Source organism: Chiloscyllium plagiosum, chromosome 5 (genome assembly GCF_004010195.1).
Source record: "Chiloscyllium plagiosum isolate BGI_BamShark_2017 chromosome 5, ASM401019v2, whole genome shotgun sequence".
Lineage (NCBI taxonomy): Eukaryota > Metazoa > Chordata > Chondrichthyes > Orectolobiformes > Hemiscylliidae > Chiloscyllium > Chiloscyllium plagiosum.
In genome coordinates, this window is record NC_057714.1 from 7,387,810 (window position 1) to 7,403,032 (window position 15,223).

Sequence of the window (15,223 nt, forward strand, 5' to 3'; positions counted from 1 at the left end):
AATGAAATGTAACAGCAAATGTAATTACCCTTTGGTTTGAATGCTGGATAAAACATAAGCAATTTCCTGAGACCAAGAAAACATGTTATCACACAATGCAGCCAGATTTCTTAGCCTGCTTAATCTCGACATAATTAAGTTGGTTTCACTGGGCTTCATTCTGCAGCAACTGAGCAAAGCAACTTTAATCCAGTAATTAATTTTGTTTCAGGCCCTATAATATCTTAAGATATTCACACACCATTGAAACTTGAATCGATATTCTTCTATTTTGAAACCACACCTCTGATATTTTAGCCCCAGATGAAGACAGGATGAGCAGGGGCTGAGGTGGGTGCCCTCTGAAACAAACTGACCAGCCACTTAGTTCGTGGGGCATTTTGTGGTGGGCCATAGATACTGGCCTTTTCAATGACGCCCACACCACAAGATTGAACTTAAAAAAAAATTTGGATCTCCTTTCATCAAAGTGCTATGACAGTTGTCAAACATATGTCTGAGACTTAGGATTGTTAGTCAAGATATTAAGGAACATGAGGAAATAATGGGTCTATGGAATAGGATCACAGGTCAGCCTTATTGAATGGTAAAACAGGCTCCAAAAGTGAAATGACCTTCTCCATTTTTCTCTGAACATTTCCAATTTGTTGCTTCTTTTAAAGTCAATGTGAACATAATGTTGCTGCAATGATGTCTCCGAAATGCTAAGATTTCATTGCAAAATAAACCCTTATTCCTAATATGTCATTTAACACTCTATTTCACTCCTTGTGATTTGCTGAATAATTCCTTGACAGCACCAAATGGGAGGAGAAATTAAAATATAGTGATGTCTTCACTTTAACAAATGGTGTTATAGCGAAAAGAGCACAGATTAAAAAGAAATGTAGTGAAGCGATAATATATTTGACTAGCGTTCTTTACCTAACTGTACATTGAGCTCCAATGGCTATTTCTTTTCCTCCAGCCACTTTTGTGATGAGTCAACCATTTAAAAAGTCCTGACTGATCTAATTATTAATCTATTATTGTCTGATTGTTTCTTTTCACATGAGGCTGAATCTAATTGCCAGGATGAAATTTTAAGTTGTGATGCAGATGAGCACACTTGATAGATTGCCTTATGCTTTTGCTAATATAAACTTCTGCAGGAGAGGAAATAGTTCTCATGGCCAGATGCTGACTTTGCTGTCGTGAAAATTCTATGAGTCTTTTCATTCTTCTGAGAATGCCGAGGTAAGGTGCTGGACAGTGGAGTGAGATTAAAAGCTTGATTTTCAGAAGCCTGCTTCTTTCAGACTAAATTCGATTCTCTTTCACCTCTCCCTTACGTTGTTTTGCCACTTAATTACCACTTTGAGTCAAGAACCACAGGATTTGATAAAATCATAATAGTATGGGAACATTGATGCTAATCAAGATGCATATATAAATGTGTCCTAATTAAAGACACAAATGCTACTGTTTATTTATGATACTTGTTATTTTTCTTTAATGAAAGCTTTTGAGACCAAAATAAATGTAAACCAGCATCTTCAATGTCTCAGGAAGTAAGGAATAACATGTAATATAAACTTCAAACAGAAATTAATTATCTCTGTAACAATGATAAACAGAATAATTGAGTGACTGATTTATTTTTAAAATAATTTTGTATTTACATCATTCCTTTTAAAAACTCAAGATAATGCAAAGTGCTTTACAACCAACAAAGGTTACTCCACTTCTGTTGTAGGAACCTGGCAACCAATTTGTATTTGCACAGGTTCCAAAAGCAGCAGAGTCAGAATAACCAGGTAAGTTGCTTTTCAAGTGATGTTAGATGGGTGTTAAATATTGGAGATGATAAACCGCGGAGAATTCTCTTGTTCTGCTTCTAAACGGAGCCATGGGATTAAAATGGGTGAATGAAGTCTCGTTTAACATAATCCAGGAGGCAGATTAGATTTCTTACAGCGTGGAAACAGGCCCTTCGGCCCAACAAGTCCACACCGACCTGCAACCCACCCAGACCCATTCCCTTACACCTAACACTGCAGGCAATTTAGCATGGCCAATTCACCTGGCCTGCACATCTTTGGACTGTGGAAGGAAACCCACGCAGACAATGTACAAACTCCACATGGACAGTTGCTTGAGGCAGGAATTGAACCCAGGTCTCTGGCACTGTGAGGCAGCAGTGCTAACCACTATGCCACCATGCTGCTTCTCCAACAGTGCAGCACTCTCTCAGTATTGGTGCATTAACCAAGATTTCATTCTCAGAGCCTCTGGAGTGGTGTTGGACAGACAAGCTTCTGGCAAGGGGTAGGAAAGTTACTATTGGATGTATAGAAATCTAAATTATCTATGTCATGAAAAGGATATTTGAATAAATAACATTCAGTAGCAATGCTCCTCCTGTCACTGTCCTTGCATAAACCAAGTGCCCAAGAAGAGCTACGACCTGCTGCTTTCTCGCCAGACCAAACTGATGCTGGGTAAATGTTTTTATTTTGAATGATGAGCAGTAGGAATGGGAATTTATAATGCTGCAAGAATGCTTTTACCACAAAGCAGTAAATAGTAATCCTTAGAAACAATGGGAATGCAAACAAATCTCATCTGATGCAGGTCAGAAGCCTGTAGATTATGTTTAAAAGGCATTATAGTGACTCATTCAAACAGGCATAAGTAACTTGTAGCCTGAAAGTATTCAGAAACAATTTTTTTCTCATAAGCTTTATGTAGAAGTAAATTGACTAAAAATAAATTATGGATAATAAACTGAGTATTTATTAAGCATATGTTCAAAGTAAAAAACAGCTTTGGTCATTTGGATGTACTGAATCAACAAACTGGAAGTGGGGAACCGTGATTGTGCCTCTCTGATTCTTTATGTAACTAGGGAGAAAAACTCAAAGGTTGCTTTTACAAATTGTTAGCAATTCATATACAACATCTCAAAGCTCATAAAGGCTGTTGCTATATATTGCAAACATATTTCTCAGCCTGTATGCTAGATAGCTCTGTTGCAAGAGTCTATACATAGTTCGTGGCTGTTAATTGTTTCGTTAAGCAATTTTCCTTGCTACTACATTCTGAGTTAATTAGGGAGGAAAGTGCCCATTGTGCTCATTCCTGTTAGTCATTCAGCAAACCTGACAGTCAGTCTATTGGAAAACTGTGAATGATGAGGCGAAACAGAATAAATGCCTGCTGGTCTGATGAAGCATGGGTAGGTGTGACATCAGAGGACAGTTACTATCCATGAGATCACAGCTGACCATGAGCCATACTGCCTAGGACAGAAATTGCAAAATGAAGACAAATAATCATTGAGAAAAAGATTTGAGTAAAAATACCTTTGAAGGCTTAACATTGTTTTAAGGTGTAGTGCTTTACGTAAACCAAATTACTAAAAATCTTTTCACGTGATGTAATGAGACTAAATAAAATCGAGCAGCTAGGTGAGTACCTAAATAAATGTATACACACAGTTTTAGTCTTTGGTTTGATGAAGTTGGATTGACATAAAATCAATTTACTTATTAGCCCAAGGTTTCATTTAGTTTTTATTTTCGAACAATAATATCATAGCTGAGCTCGAAAATAACATTCACTTAATTGAAGTAAAAATACAAAATGCTGGAGAAAGCGTTTCTCTGCTTCTCTCTCCACAGGTGTATAGACTCAGATCCTCGGAATTTCTCCAGCACTTCCTATTTTTATTTTAGATTTCCAGCACCCACAGTACTTTACTTTTTTTCCTGCAATAGCCTCATACTTTGTACCATATTAAGTCTCCAATTTAAAGGCCCATTGTGTTCACATAGATACAATTGGAAAGTTTCAGAAGTTTTCATCTGCAGCCTATGTGAGACTGTGAGAAATTAAATATTGACTTGAAATATTGACCAGAATGACACCAGAATATTAAAACTTAATGTGGAGATTCATGAAGATTGCAAGAAGGTGACAATCAAATAACCTAGCACATAAAAACAACATTATAAATATAATGAGTAGGCTCCAGGTATCATAATTGAGTAAAAACATTGGTACGGTGATCTGAAAACAAAGCCATAGCATCATCAACTAAGTTTGAGTTAGATTATTCTAAAGATTTTTGTAAATGACATTGGGAATAACATTCTTCTTTAGGGAATCCCAGCAATGGACACTGTGACAGGCAGGGCAGAGGATAGTGAGAATGGGGTCGTGGAAAGCTATGAGCTCATCCAGGAAGAACTTGAGCATGGGATGGTGGAAGGACGTGAAGTAAGCCAGGGAGGAGCAGTGGGTGGATTGGGGTCCTGAGAAGGATGTGTTGAGCATGGAGGGATATGGCTTGCAAAGTCTAGAAACTCTTCAGAAAGGAAGGGTGAGGTCTGAAGGTGGCTGTTGTAGAGGGCCAACAGCACTGTATGAAACTGGTTCCAGAGAAGTACCTTTCATTTATATGAACAAGTAGCAAAAACCTTCAGCATATTCCTTTTCACTTAAAGGTTGAAAGGAGGATATAAGGGCTCAGATGCAAAGACTGAGCTTCAACTCCAGCACGATCATTGGGTACCAGGGTGCACTTACTAACCTGACAATTGACAGAGTGATCCCATTGAACATCCTGTACAACCTTTAAAATTCCAAACCAGAAAGTGCAATACCGATAGCATAATCACACAGGATGATTTAAATTATCTGCAGTCATCGGAGAATTAGTTGAATTCAGATTCGCTGGTTTAGCAATTATCAGTTGGCATGTGGAATGTTCATTTTGTGAAGCCCTAATGGTTGCAAGCTTCATTAACAAATTTCCCACATAAGAAGCAAGTTAGTTACAAATTAGTCCTGACCAAATACATTAATATTAGTAATTCAAAGGTTTAAATTTCACATCTACGGCCTGAAATAATTTTGAGAAGTAATTTTCACCTTAAGCCAAGTGTCAGTGTGCTTATTAATTGCAATCTTAACAGCCTAAATTATAAGCATAGCTAATATTGAGAGTAAAAGTTAGAAGTAAAATCCTCAGTGAGTAGAAAATAACTGTAATATTATTAGAAGAATGATTACCCTATTTGCACAACATTCTTTTTGTGGCTATTTTTAATAGTGGTAATAATTGTTTAAATTAACAGTGTAGGACCAACTCTGACCCTGCTGTAAAAAAAGCCAATATTAACATCTTTTCCTTTCAAATATTAATTGTGTAATTGATTTAGCTTCAAATGCTCTGTGCAGAAATGTTTTGCATATTCTAAGAGCCATATTTTTGAAAGTTTTCTTCTAATCTCTCTCTCTCTTTACATTTGTTACAAATTTTGGATCATCATTCCTCCAAGCATCAGTCATTAGTGATTTGAATGGAGTGGTGTGTTTTCACACATTCCTTGTGTGTACTTTCAGGAGGTGGACATAGAGATATATTAGAGGAGATGAGACGAATCCAAATCATTATGAAGCTTTAGTTTAGAGATAAAATGTGAATTTATGAACAAGTGTTAAGGTCCAAATTTACTTTGCTTTGATTAAATCCTTCTTGACGATAAATAAATTATATGTCAGAGATTCCTGACCTGGGTGGTGGCACTTTTAGTCTGGTTTGGTATTACACTAGTCTAAAGCTTGTACAAATGTGGATAGAACTGATCTTACTTCTCACTCAGCAAACAGACGATGAAAGTGAACAGTTCTCTGCTCTCTTCCTTCAGACAGGAAATTAACAAATGATCCCTGACAAACTCGGGATTTAGTTACTTTAATTCAAAACTTGAAATATTAGGAGTCTGTGGCCAGTTGTGTATTTAAAAGAACAGGCTACACTGAGGTCCGGCTCTGTATGTGTCCTTGGAAGATCTTTCAATACTTTCTGTCCCAATCCCTTTTAAATTTTTGAACCACTCAGTTGGACTCTTGTGTCATGTAAAGTTTTAAAGTGGCTCCTCCCTCATTGCCCGTGATCAATGGTTTTGTATGTAGGTATGTATATTTCTTACTCATAGCTGGAGAAATTCACTTTTAAATAACCTACACACTTATTCTGGAGGTTAGTAATGATAATACACTATTCACATGCACACAATTATTAATTACAGACGAAGATAAAAATGAGTATTCAATAAAAATTGCCAAGTTCAGTCTCTGTTGTTTTGATGCAGATGTGTAGTTTTGAAGTTGAGATGTTACATTGTCTGAAGCAAAATTGCAGGATTTTCTCAGCAAATGTGGTGCTTCCACAGCTGACTTTGTGGAGGTTTCAGTACTGTTATATGTCACAGTCAGTATACTGTATCATAACATGTGCCTGGAGGATAAAGATCTCATTCCATCTTATTTTGGGATCACAGGAAGGATGCTGGTGTTTGCAGCTTAATAGCTAATGCTATCCTAGACTCTGAAGAGAGTAAATTATGCACGTAATCATTAGTTGTCAGAAATACTTGCTGGATTCTTTAGTGCCTCGATACCTATGTCCAGTTTTGATTTGGAGATGCTGGTGTTGGACTGGGGTGTACAAAGTTAAAAATCACACAACACCAGGTTATAGTCCAACAGGTTTAATTGGAAGCACACCAGCTTTCGGAGCGACGCTCCTTCATCAGGTGGTAGTGCTATCACCTGATGAAGGAGTGTCGCTCCGAAAGCTAGTGTACTTCCAATTAAACCTGTTGGACTATAACCTGGTGTTGTGTGATTTTTAATTATGTCCAGTTTTATTTATGTTACAAGTAAAATGTCCTGATCAACGTAAAATCACCATGTGGTTTGCAGCACTGGCTATTTAAAACATACAAGTCTCCAAAGTCTTTGAGATAGATCTTTAGAAAACTAATTGAAGACCAACTGGACAACACTTCTGTATGTTAGAGACTTTGGACGATCAGCAGCATCAGTTTCTGTGAGTAGAGTTATAGTGATCTATAGATAGCAGAGTGCCTTATTTAAAAATTAAAAGGTTGAAGTTACAAATATAATCAAGACTAAAGCATTGTAAATACATTCCCTCTTTAAAAAGCAACAAGCCGCTGAGGGCCCCCTGGACTTTCAATTGGCACAGATTAATTATGGAATGTATTCCCCTTGACTTCCTCACAAATATGGTGCACCGAAATACCGAATTATTTTATAAAATATGGCAGCCCTTCTTGAATTACATAAATACAGATATTTCGGCTATCCTAACAAGGGCTTTTATTTAATTGAGATTACAAACCTGGCTGGTCCGGGGCCCCTTAGGAGAGGAATCCCGCACGAATACGGGTTTTATTATATCTGATGTTAACACATTCCGAGCATGTAAGAGACTTCAATATACACTCTGGTTAGTTGTAGGTTAGATTAGTAGACAGTTGAGTTTTGTTTTTTTTTCTTTTTCGATATTTTTTTCTTTTGTTAAATTTTTGCTATTATGTATTTGATTTAATTGTATATCAATGTTTGTATTTGAGAGTTTTGTTTATTTTTGTAAACGTGTAAAAATGTTAAATTTCTAATAAAACTATATTAAAAAAAGAGACATTTACCACAGGTCATTCATTAATCTCATCACCTTGCACAATATCTGATCTAATTTTGTCTGCTTTCTGGTTGACTCCAGAACATGCTGCTCTCAGAAACTATCCTGAAAACATTCCATGAATTCCTATTCCAAGCTAATTAAGCCCATCTGTTCTTTTTTTCCAGTCTACTTAGAATCAGATCCACCCATGATTATTGCATACCTTTCTGACAAGTTTCTGAGAGGGCCTCACCAATTCCACAAATGATCTCTTGCTTTTAGCATTTCCCACCTTTACCCAAACTGCTTGTACGTACTCTGAAACAAAAGCAGAAATTTCTGGAAACCTTAGGTCTGGCAGCATCTGTGGGAGAAAAAGTAGAGTTAATGTTTTGGTTCAGAGACCCTTCTTCAGAACTGAACCCAAAATGTTTCTGATTTTCACTTGTGCATACTGATTCCCGAACTTAACTCATTCTCTGTCGCTCTCATGCTAATAACATAATAAATTAACAATATCATCAGGTTTTAATAGCTTCTTGTCCTTCCGAAGTGTAATGTGTCCTTCTATACTCCGGTCCCAATCTGACATCCTCCAGCCATGTCTTTGTAATTTTTTTAATGGCACTCAAGGTTAATTTCTTTCGAATGCTAAATACATTTCGATACAGTACATTTAATTTTATTTTTATTATTTGTGTAACCTCTCATTGAATATTGGTGTATGTTTAGATTTGTACTCTTTCTCCCTGTCAGTTTATCATTATAAACCGCTTTCTCTCTGCCTGTTTCGTTGAGCACGTTCCAAATTTGATCCCTCCCACCCATTATTCAGGTTGAAATTCTGTCTATTTCCCTGGAACACTATTCCAATATGGTTCAGGTGTAGACAGTCCCAACAATACAGATCGCACTTCCTTTATTGGTGTCAGTGAACCAGAGTCCATTTCTAGCACATCAGTCTTTGAGTCACAGATTCGTCTTTCTAATCTGATTTGCCACTATGTGAGTTTGCATTTTTTTTTGAGGTCCTACTTAATTTGGAGCCTAGCTTCTCTTTGAATATGCAGGGCCTCTTACCTTGTTCTGATTATGTCAGTGGAGGCTGTATATTTGTCCTCTTCCCTGCTCAGCAGGCCTCTTTGAGGTCTGCCTCTGTCCACTCCTCTATCAGCCAATTGCCTCTATTGCTTTGCTGTATTACTTTTAATTTCTTCTTTCAAACTGCCTGTCTCTGGGTCTTCTGCACCCCTGCTCCTCCCAGGTGGTGTGACTGCCTTCCTTTTGTGCACTCCTTTATTTGCATTTGTGGAAGTTGGCCTGGTATCTTCAGATGATGTTGCCAAGGAGGATGAGCCATTGTTGGAGATACTCTGACAAGTAGGTAAAAATGGAACCATTTCTGTCTAGGACAATGAAGCCGTCTAAAACACAACTATCAAAAGTTGTACAGTGATGCAATCTCACCTAAACATATGATTTGTGAGGATTTTGACTGTTATCAGGATGTTGGATAGCAGTTCTATTGTTTTTGGAGGGCAATGGGTCATTAATATCATTTAAAATTATCTTAGTCATAGCCATAGATGTACAGCACGGAAACAGACCCTTCGGTCCAACCCGTCCATGCCGACCAGATATCCCAACCCAATCTAGTCCCACCTGCCAGCACCTGGCCCATATCCCTCCAAACCCTTCCTATTCATATACCCATCCAGATGCCTCTTAAATGTTGCAATTGTACTAGACTCCACCACATCTTCTGGCAGCTCATTCCATACACGTGCCACCCTCTGTGTGCAATAGTTACATCTTGGGTCTCTTTTATATTTTAAACCTATGCCCTCTAGTTTCAGACTACCCCACCGCAGGGAATATACTTTGTCTCTTTATCCTGTCCATGCCCCTCATGATTTTATAAACCTCCATAAGGTCACCCCTCAGCCTCTGACACTCCAAGGAAAACAGCCCCAGCCTGTTCAACCTCTCCCTGTAGCTCAGTCCTCCATCCCTGCAACATCCTTGTGAATCTTTTCTGAACCAGGAAGGACCTGAAGAGAGAGCTAAAAGCAGCAAGGAGGGGACATGAAAGGTCCTTAGTAGATGCAATATTCCAACAGTGGCCTAACCAATGTCCTGTACAGCTGCAACATGACCTCCCAACTCCTGTACTCAATACTCAAATGAAAGCATACCAAACACCACCTTCACTATCCTATATCTAGTGTGACTCCACTTTCAAGGAGCAATGAACATGCACTCTAAGGTCTCTTTGTTCAGCAATACTCCAGAGGACCCTTGCCATTAAGTGTATAAGTCCTACTAAGATTTGCTTTGCCAAAATGCAGCACCTCATGTTTATCTAAATTTGTCTTTTAACTTTTTTTCTTCTGGTGATCCTACAACAAACTAGTGTAAAATTGGAACTTTTGACTATTAAACCATAAACTGAAAACTGCAACTTTGTTAAAATAGTGGGGTATCTGGCACCTCTGGGGGTGGAAAAGAAAGGGAAAATGAGGTCTGCAGATGCTGGAGATCAGAGATGGAAATGTGTTGCTGGAGAAGCGCAGCAGGTCAGGCAGCATCTAGGGAACAGGAGAATCGACGTTTCGGGCATTCCTGAAGAAGGGCTAATGCCCGAAACGTCGATTCTCCTGTTCCCTAGATGCTGCCTGACCTGCTGCGCTTCTCCAGCAACACATTTCCACCTCTGGGGGTGGATCCATTAATAAACTGACATGCATTGGATGGTCACTGTTTTGATAGCTGATCGATTTCTTGACACAATAGAAATATGCCACTTTTTCTCTGGCTATGTAATTCAATTTCTAAGTTTGTGAATTTTGCAGCCATATCGGCAAAATTTTGTCTTTGGTGAATTGCACACTGTTCAAGTACCATTGATTTTGGAGGCAGGATAATATACGTTGAAATAACTTTTTGCCAATTTGTTTTTTTTTAATGAAGTAACTTTGAAGCATCAGATTATCAGGTTTTTCAGAATTTCAGTTTGAGTAGACATTTTGAAACTTTAATATTAAATTTTGATATCCTTGGCATAACCAAAATATTTTTATTTGCAGCAAGGTGTAGTGGTTGGGAAGAGTCCAAAACTAGAAGCTAGAATTATATTAGTTGTAATAAATTTAGTAAGAGAAATATCTTTAAATGAAATGTGGTAAGTGTATGGACTATGCTCGTGTAAAGTGTAGTTGAGATATGCCATGATGGATCAGGTAAGAGAGACAAATTAATGGCTTGTATAAAGGTTAGATGGAAGGTGTGGGAGTCAGTTCTTGTACACAAACACTGGCATTGACCACCTGGGCCAAATAACTTGCTTTTGTGCTGTAGGCTTTGTGACTCAATGTAAGTTGTTAATCACTGAAAATGCTTCAATAATTAATTTCTGGCTAAATGCAATCCTTGTGACTCCATAATTGTTGGTTTGTGTTCCCACCTTCAAAGCCACAACCCTGGAGAGAACAGAAGTTCAATGAGAGATTGGCCAGCTGTAAGATCCCCTCCAAGTTACACATGATCCTGAATTGGAACTATATTGCTGTTCCTTCAATGTCACTGGGTCAAAATCCTGGAAGCCTCTCCGTAACAGCACTGTGGGTGTGCCACTGCTCAAAAGACTGGAGCACGTCAAGGAGGCTACTCCCCACCATCTTCTACAAGCCAGCAATGACAAATGCTGGCATAGTCAACGACTCCCACATCCATGAATAAATTTTAAAAATAAGGCAGCTTTCAACATAATGGATTTAATTCACAAGTAACTTAGTTGTTTTCTTCCCTCCTTGGGCTGGGATTTGTAGAAAGTGGACTGCTTCTGAACAAGCATAAATTATAATGTGCAACAGTGCCAAGGTTTCAGCTCAGCTTTCCACATCATCTCATTACTCTATCTCTCTCCCTCAGCACAGGTACACAATTGGACAGACTAAAAAGTTTGAATTGTCATTTGCTAAGTGCAAGGAAACAAAGTATCTACAATGGCAACAAATTCATGAAAGCACTTGGATGTGTTCTTGCAATATCCTATGATATTTGTTTGATTTATGGCATATTCAAAACAACATTGCATGAGTTATGTCTCTCACTAGTAGTCATCTAGGACACTTGAGAGGACCAACATTATGTGGATCTCTCCCCTCTGACTTGGGGCGAGAGACCAAGAGATGAGCAGGGTTAGATGTTGTCTAGAGCACTCAAGTGCACACTCTGAGGTTTGGGAGCCCGTGTCCCAATTTTGCCTCCGATAACTCTAACTCTAGTTGGGGTTGCACTTCTTTGTTTGGAAGCCACGTTTCAGTTTTTGACTGTCAACATCTTTTTTTAGAATTCCCACAGTGTGGACACAGGCTGTTCTGCCCAACTAGTCCATACTGCTCCTTCGCAGAGTATCCCACCCAGACCAATTACCCTACATTTTCCTGACTAATGCACCTAACCTAACGTACACATTCCTAAACATTACTGACAATTTTAGCCTGGCTAATTCACCTAACCTGCACACCTTTGGGCCATGGGAGGAAACCAGCGCACTGAGAGGAAACCAGAGCACCCAAAGGAAACCCACACAGACACTGGGAGAATGTGCAAACTCCACACATCCAGTCACCCGGGGTTGGAATCGAACCCAGGTCCCTGGCGCTGTGAGGCAACAGTGTTATCTACTGTGCCACTCCATGGATAAAATATGTTACGTTCTTCAAATAATTTTTGATGTGACAAGGTTATTACACAAGATGAAGGCTTCCAAGGTTGAGGATAATATATTAACATTGCTTGATATGCAGAAAGCAGTGTTAGAATAATACTTAATTTTCGAGTCGATACTCAATTACTAGGAAAGTGCCAAAAGTTTGGTGCTTGAGCATCAGTTGTTTACAGTTTACATCAATTTGGCTAAAGGAAGTGTTTGAGTGTGAATTAACCAGGTTGACTGACGATAGAAAATTAGTTTGGAAAGCAAGCTGTGAGTGAAGTTTGCAAAGAAATCCAAAAATGTTGGATTCATGGGCAAAATGGTGAATAAGTGGCATGTAACAAAGAAACATGAAATCAGCCACATTGGGAGGAGAAATACAAAGGAAGACTTGTTTTCTCAAGGTGGTGAGAGACTGGTAATTTTGGGATTCGGAGGGATTTGGGAATGCTGGTGCATGAATCACAAAGTTAACATAAGTACAATAAGCAGTGACAAAGAGAAATTACATGACCTCAGTTGCAAGGGAGTGGGCTATGAGTATGCAAGTCATGTTCCAGTTAGACATAGTCATAGAGATGTACAGCACAGAAACAGACCTTCAGTCCAATTCACCCATGCCAACCAGATATCCCAAATTATTTGAGTCCCATTTGCCAGCACTTTGCCCTCGGAGTCTGTCCTATTCATATACCCATCCAGATGTCTTTTTAAATGTTGTAATTGTACCAGCTTCCACCACTTCCTCTAGCAGCTCATTCCATACACGCACCACCCTCTGTGTGTAAAAACGTTGCCCCTTAGGTCCCTTTTTAAATGTTTCTCCTCTTACCCTCAACCTATGCCCTCTAGTTCAGGACTCCCCCACCCCAGGGAAAAGACCTTATCCTCTGCATGCCCCTCATGATTTTATAAACCTCTATAAGGTCACTCCTCAAGCCTCCAACCCTACAGGGAAAACCGCCCCAGCCTATTCAGCCTCTTCCTATAGCTCATACCCTCCAACCCTGGCACCATGCTTGTAAATCTTTTCTGAACTCGATCAATGGTTTTGGTGAGAACACAACTACAAGGGAACCTCAATTATCCAAACGAGATGGGTGGGCACTATTTCCTTCGGATAATTGATTATTTGGTTAATCGATTCAATGCCTTTCCTCTGGGGCTCGCAGTTTTCTATTAAATCTGCTCCCTGTTCAGACTAGGCAGCAGCACACCGCACATGAGCCTCTGCCTGCCCCCAACCCCATCCAACACTGACCCCCTGCTTGCCCCCCAACACCGCCTCCCCACCCGCCCTCCAATCCCGTCCAATACTGCTCCCCTGCCCGGCCACCAACCCCATCCAACACCGTATCCAACACCTCCCCCGCCCCAACCACGCCCAACACACACCTTTTTACTGCAACGTTTTGACAGGTTCCACCTTTTTCCTGTACAGGACAATGTTGGAAAGATTATCTGTGGAAGAGGTGTTTAGGGTACACCTTTGTGTAGAACTCCGGGGAAAATGTGGGGAGAAAAGAAGGAGGGTGGTGGTAGGTGAGTCATTTAGAGACTGTGCCTGCGCTCTCATCAGTCTAGGACTATTCTCGGCAGCAGTTCTAATCACTGTTTAATAAAAGATGCGATCACTGTTGGAAACAGGTCTTTGATGTAATGTTTCTGCAGGACCTCGAGATCTCCTTCGGATAGTCCAGTTTTCAGATAATTGGTATTCGGATAATCGAGGTTCCTCTGTATACAGTTTGGCTTCTTTCCCTGAGGAAGGATATAGTTGCTGAAGAGGGAGCACAACCCCCAAGTTTCACCTGACTGATTTCTGGGTGAGAGGGACTGGCTGAATGAAAGGTTGAATGAAATATTTCCATGTTCTCTGGAGATTAGAAGAATAATAGATACTCTCATTGGAGCTGAAGGTGCAGACGTAGACCATTCAGCCCATTTAAGTCTGCTTCACAATTCCGTGAGATTATGGCTGAACTGGTCATCTTCAACTCCCTTGCCTTTTCCCCACAATCCTTGATTCCCTTGTGGATTAAAAATAACTCTACCTTGATTATACTTCATGCCACAACCTCTCCAACCCTCTGAGTTGAGGATTCCACAGGTTCACTCCCCTCAGAGAAGAAATTCCTCCTCATCTCCGTCTTAAATGGCAATCTCTTGGGTTTCCGTACAATCTGAGATTATGCCACCTGGCCATAGATTGTTCTGCAAGGTGAAACAACTTTTCCAGATTTATCCTATTAAATCCGTTAAGAATCTTGTATGCTTAAGTAAGGTTAGCTCTCATTCGTCCAGATTCCAGCAAATACAGGCTCAACCTATGAAACAACATCTCATCTGACAATCCTCCATATCTGGGATTAGCCTCATGAACCTTCTCTGGACTGCCTCCAATACCAGTATCTCCTACTTAGATAAGGGACACAAAGCTGTTTGCAGTATTCTATATGTGGTCAGACTGATGCCTTGTATCATTTTAAGAAATCCTCCCTATTTTTGTACTCCATTCCTTTTGAAATAAAGGCCAACATTCCACTTGCTTTCCCTATTACCTGCTCAACTTGCCTGCTAGCCTTTTGGAATTCATGGCTGAGCTCTCCCAAATACCTCTGTGTTGTAGCTCTCTACAATGTTTCTTCATTTAAGTAATGTTCAGGTACACTATTCTTCCTGCCAACATGCAGAATCTCACATTTTCCCACATTAAATTCCACCTGTCAAGCTTTTGCCCACTCACTTCACCGGTCTCTATTCCACCATAAACTGTGTCACCCCAACCACTTATTTTCCCACCTATTCTTGTTATCTGCAAACTTGACTCTCATACACTCACTTTCCTCATCCAAGTCATCAGTGTCTTGTAAACAATTGCGATCCAGCATTGATGCCTATGGCACTCCACTAGTTAATGGTTGGCATCCTGAACTCTGTCCTAACTCTGTCTTCAATTAGCATGGATAGGGGATTGGTTAACTAATATCTTTTTTCCAGTACCATGGGTGCTTGTTAGGTAT

General features: G+C 39.6%; 1 protein-coding gene across 1 annotated transcript in view; it reads left to right on the forward strand.

Moving 5' to 3' along the window:
* LOC122550227 (3-hydroxyisobutyrate dehydrogenase, mitochondrial-like) overlaps positions 1–15,223 on the forward strand; it is a 136,579-nt gene that overhangs the window by 32,227 nt on the left and 89,129 nt on the right. The window contains exons 4-5 of the mRNA XM_043690987.1: positions 1,736–1,796; positions 4,144–4,260. Coding sequence (XP_043546922.1) covers positions 1,736–1,796; positions 4,144–4,260 — 178 coding nt within the window. The remainder of the gene's footprint in view (positions 1–1,735; positions 1,797–4,143; positions 4,261–15,223) is intronic.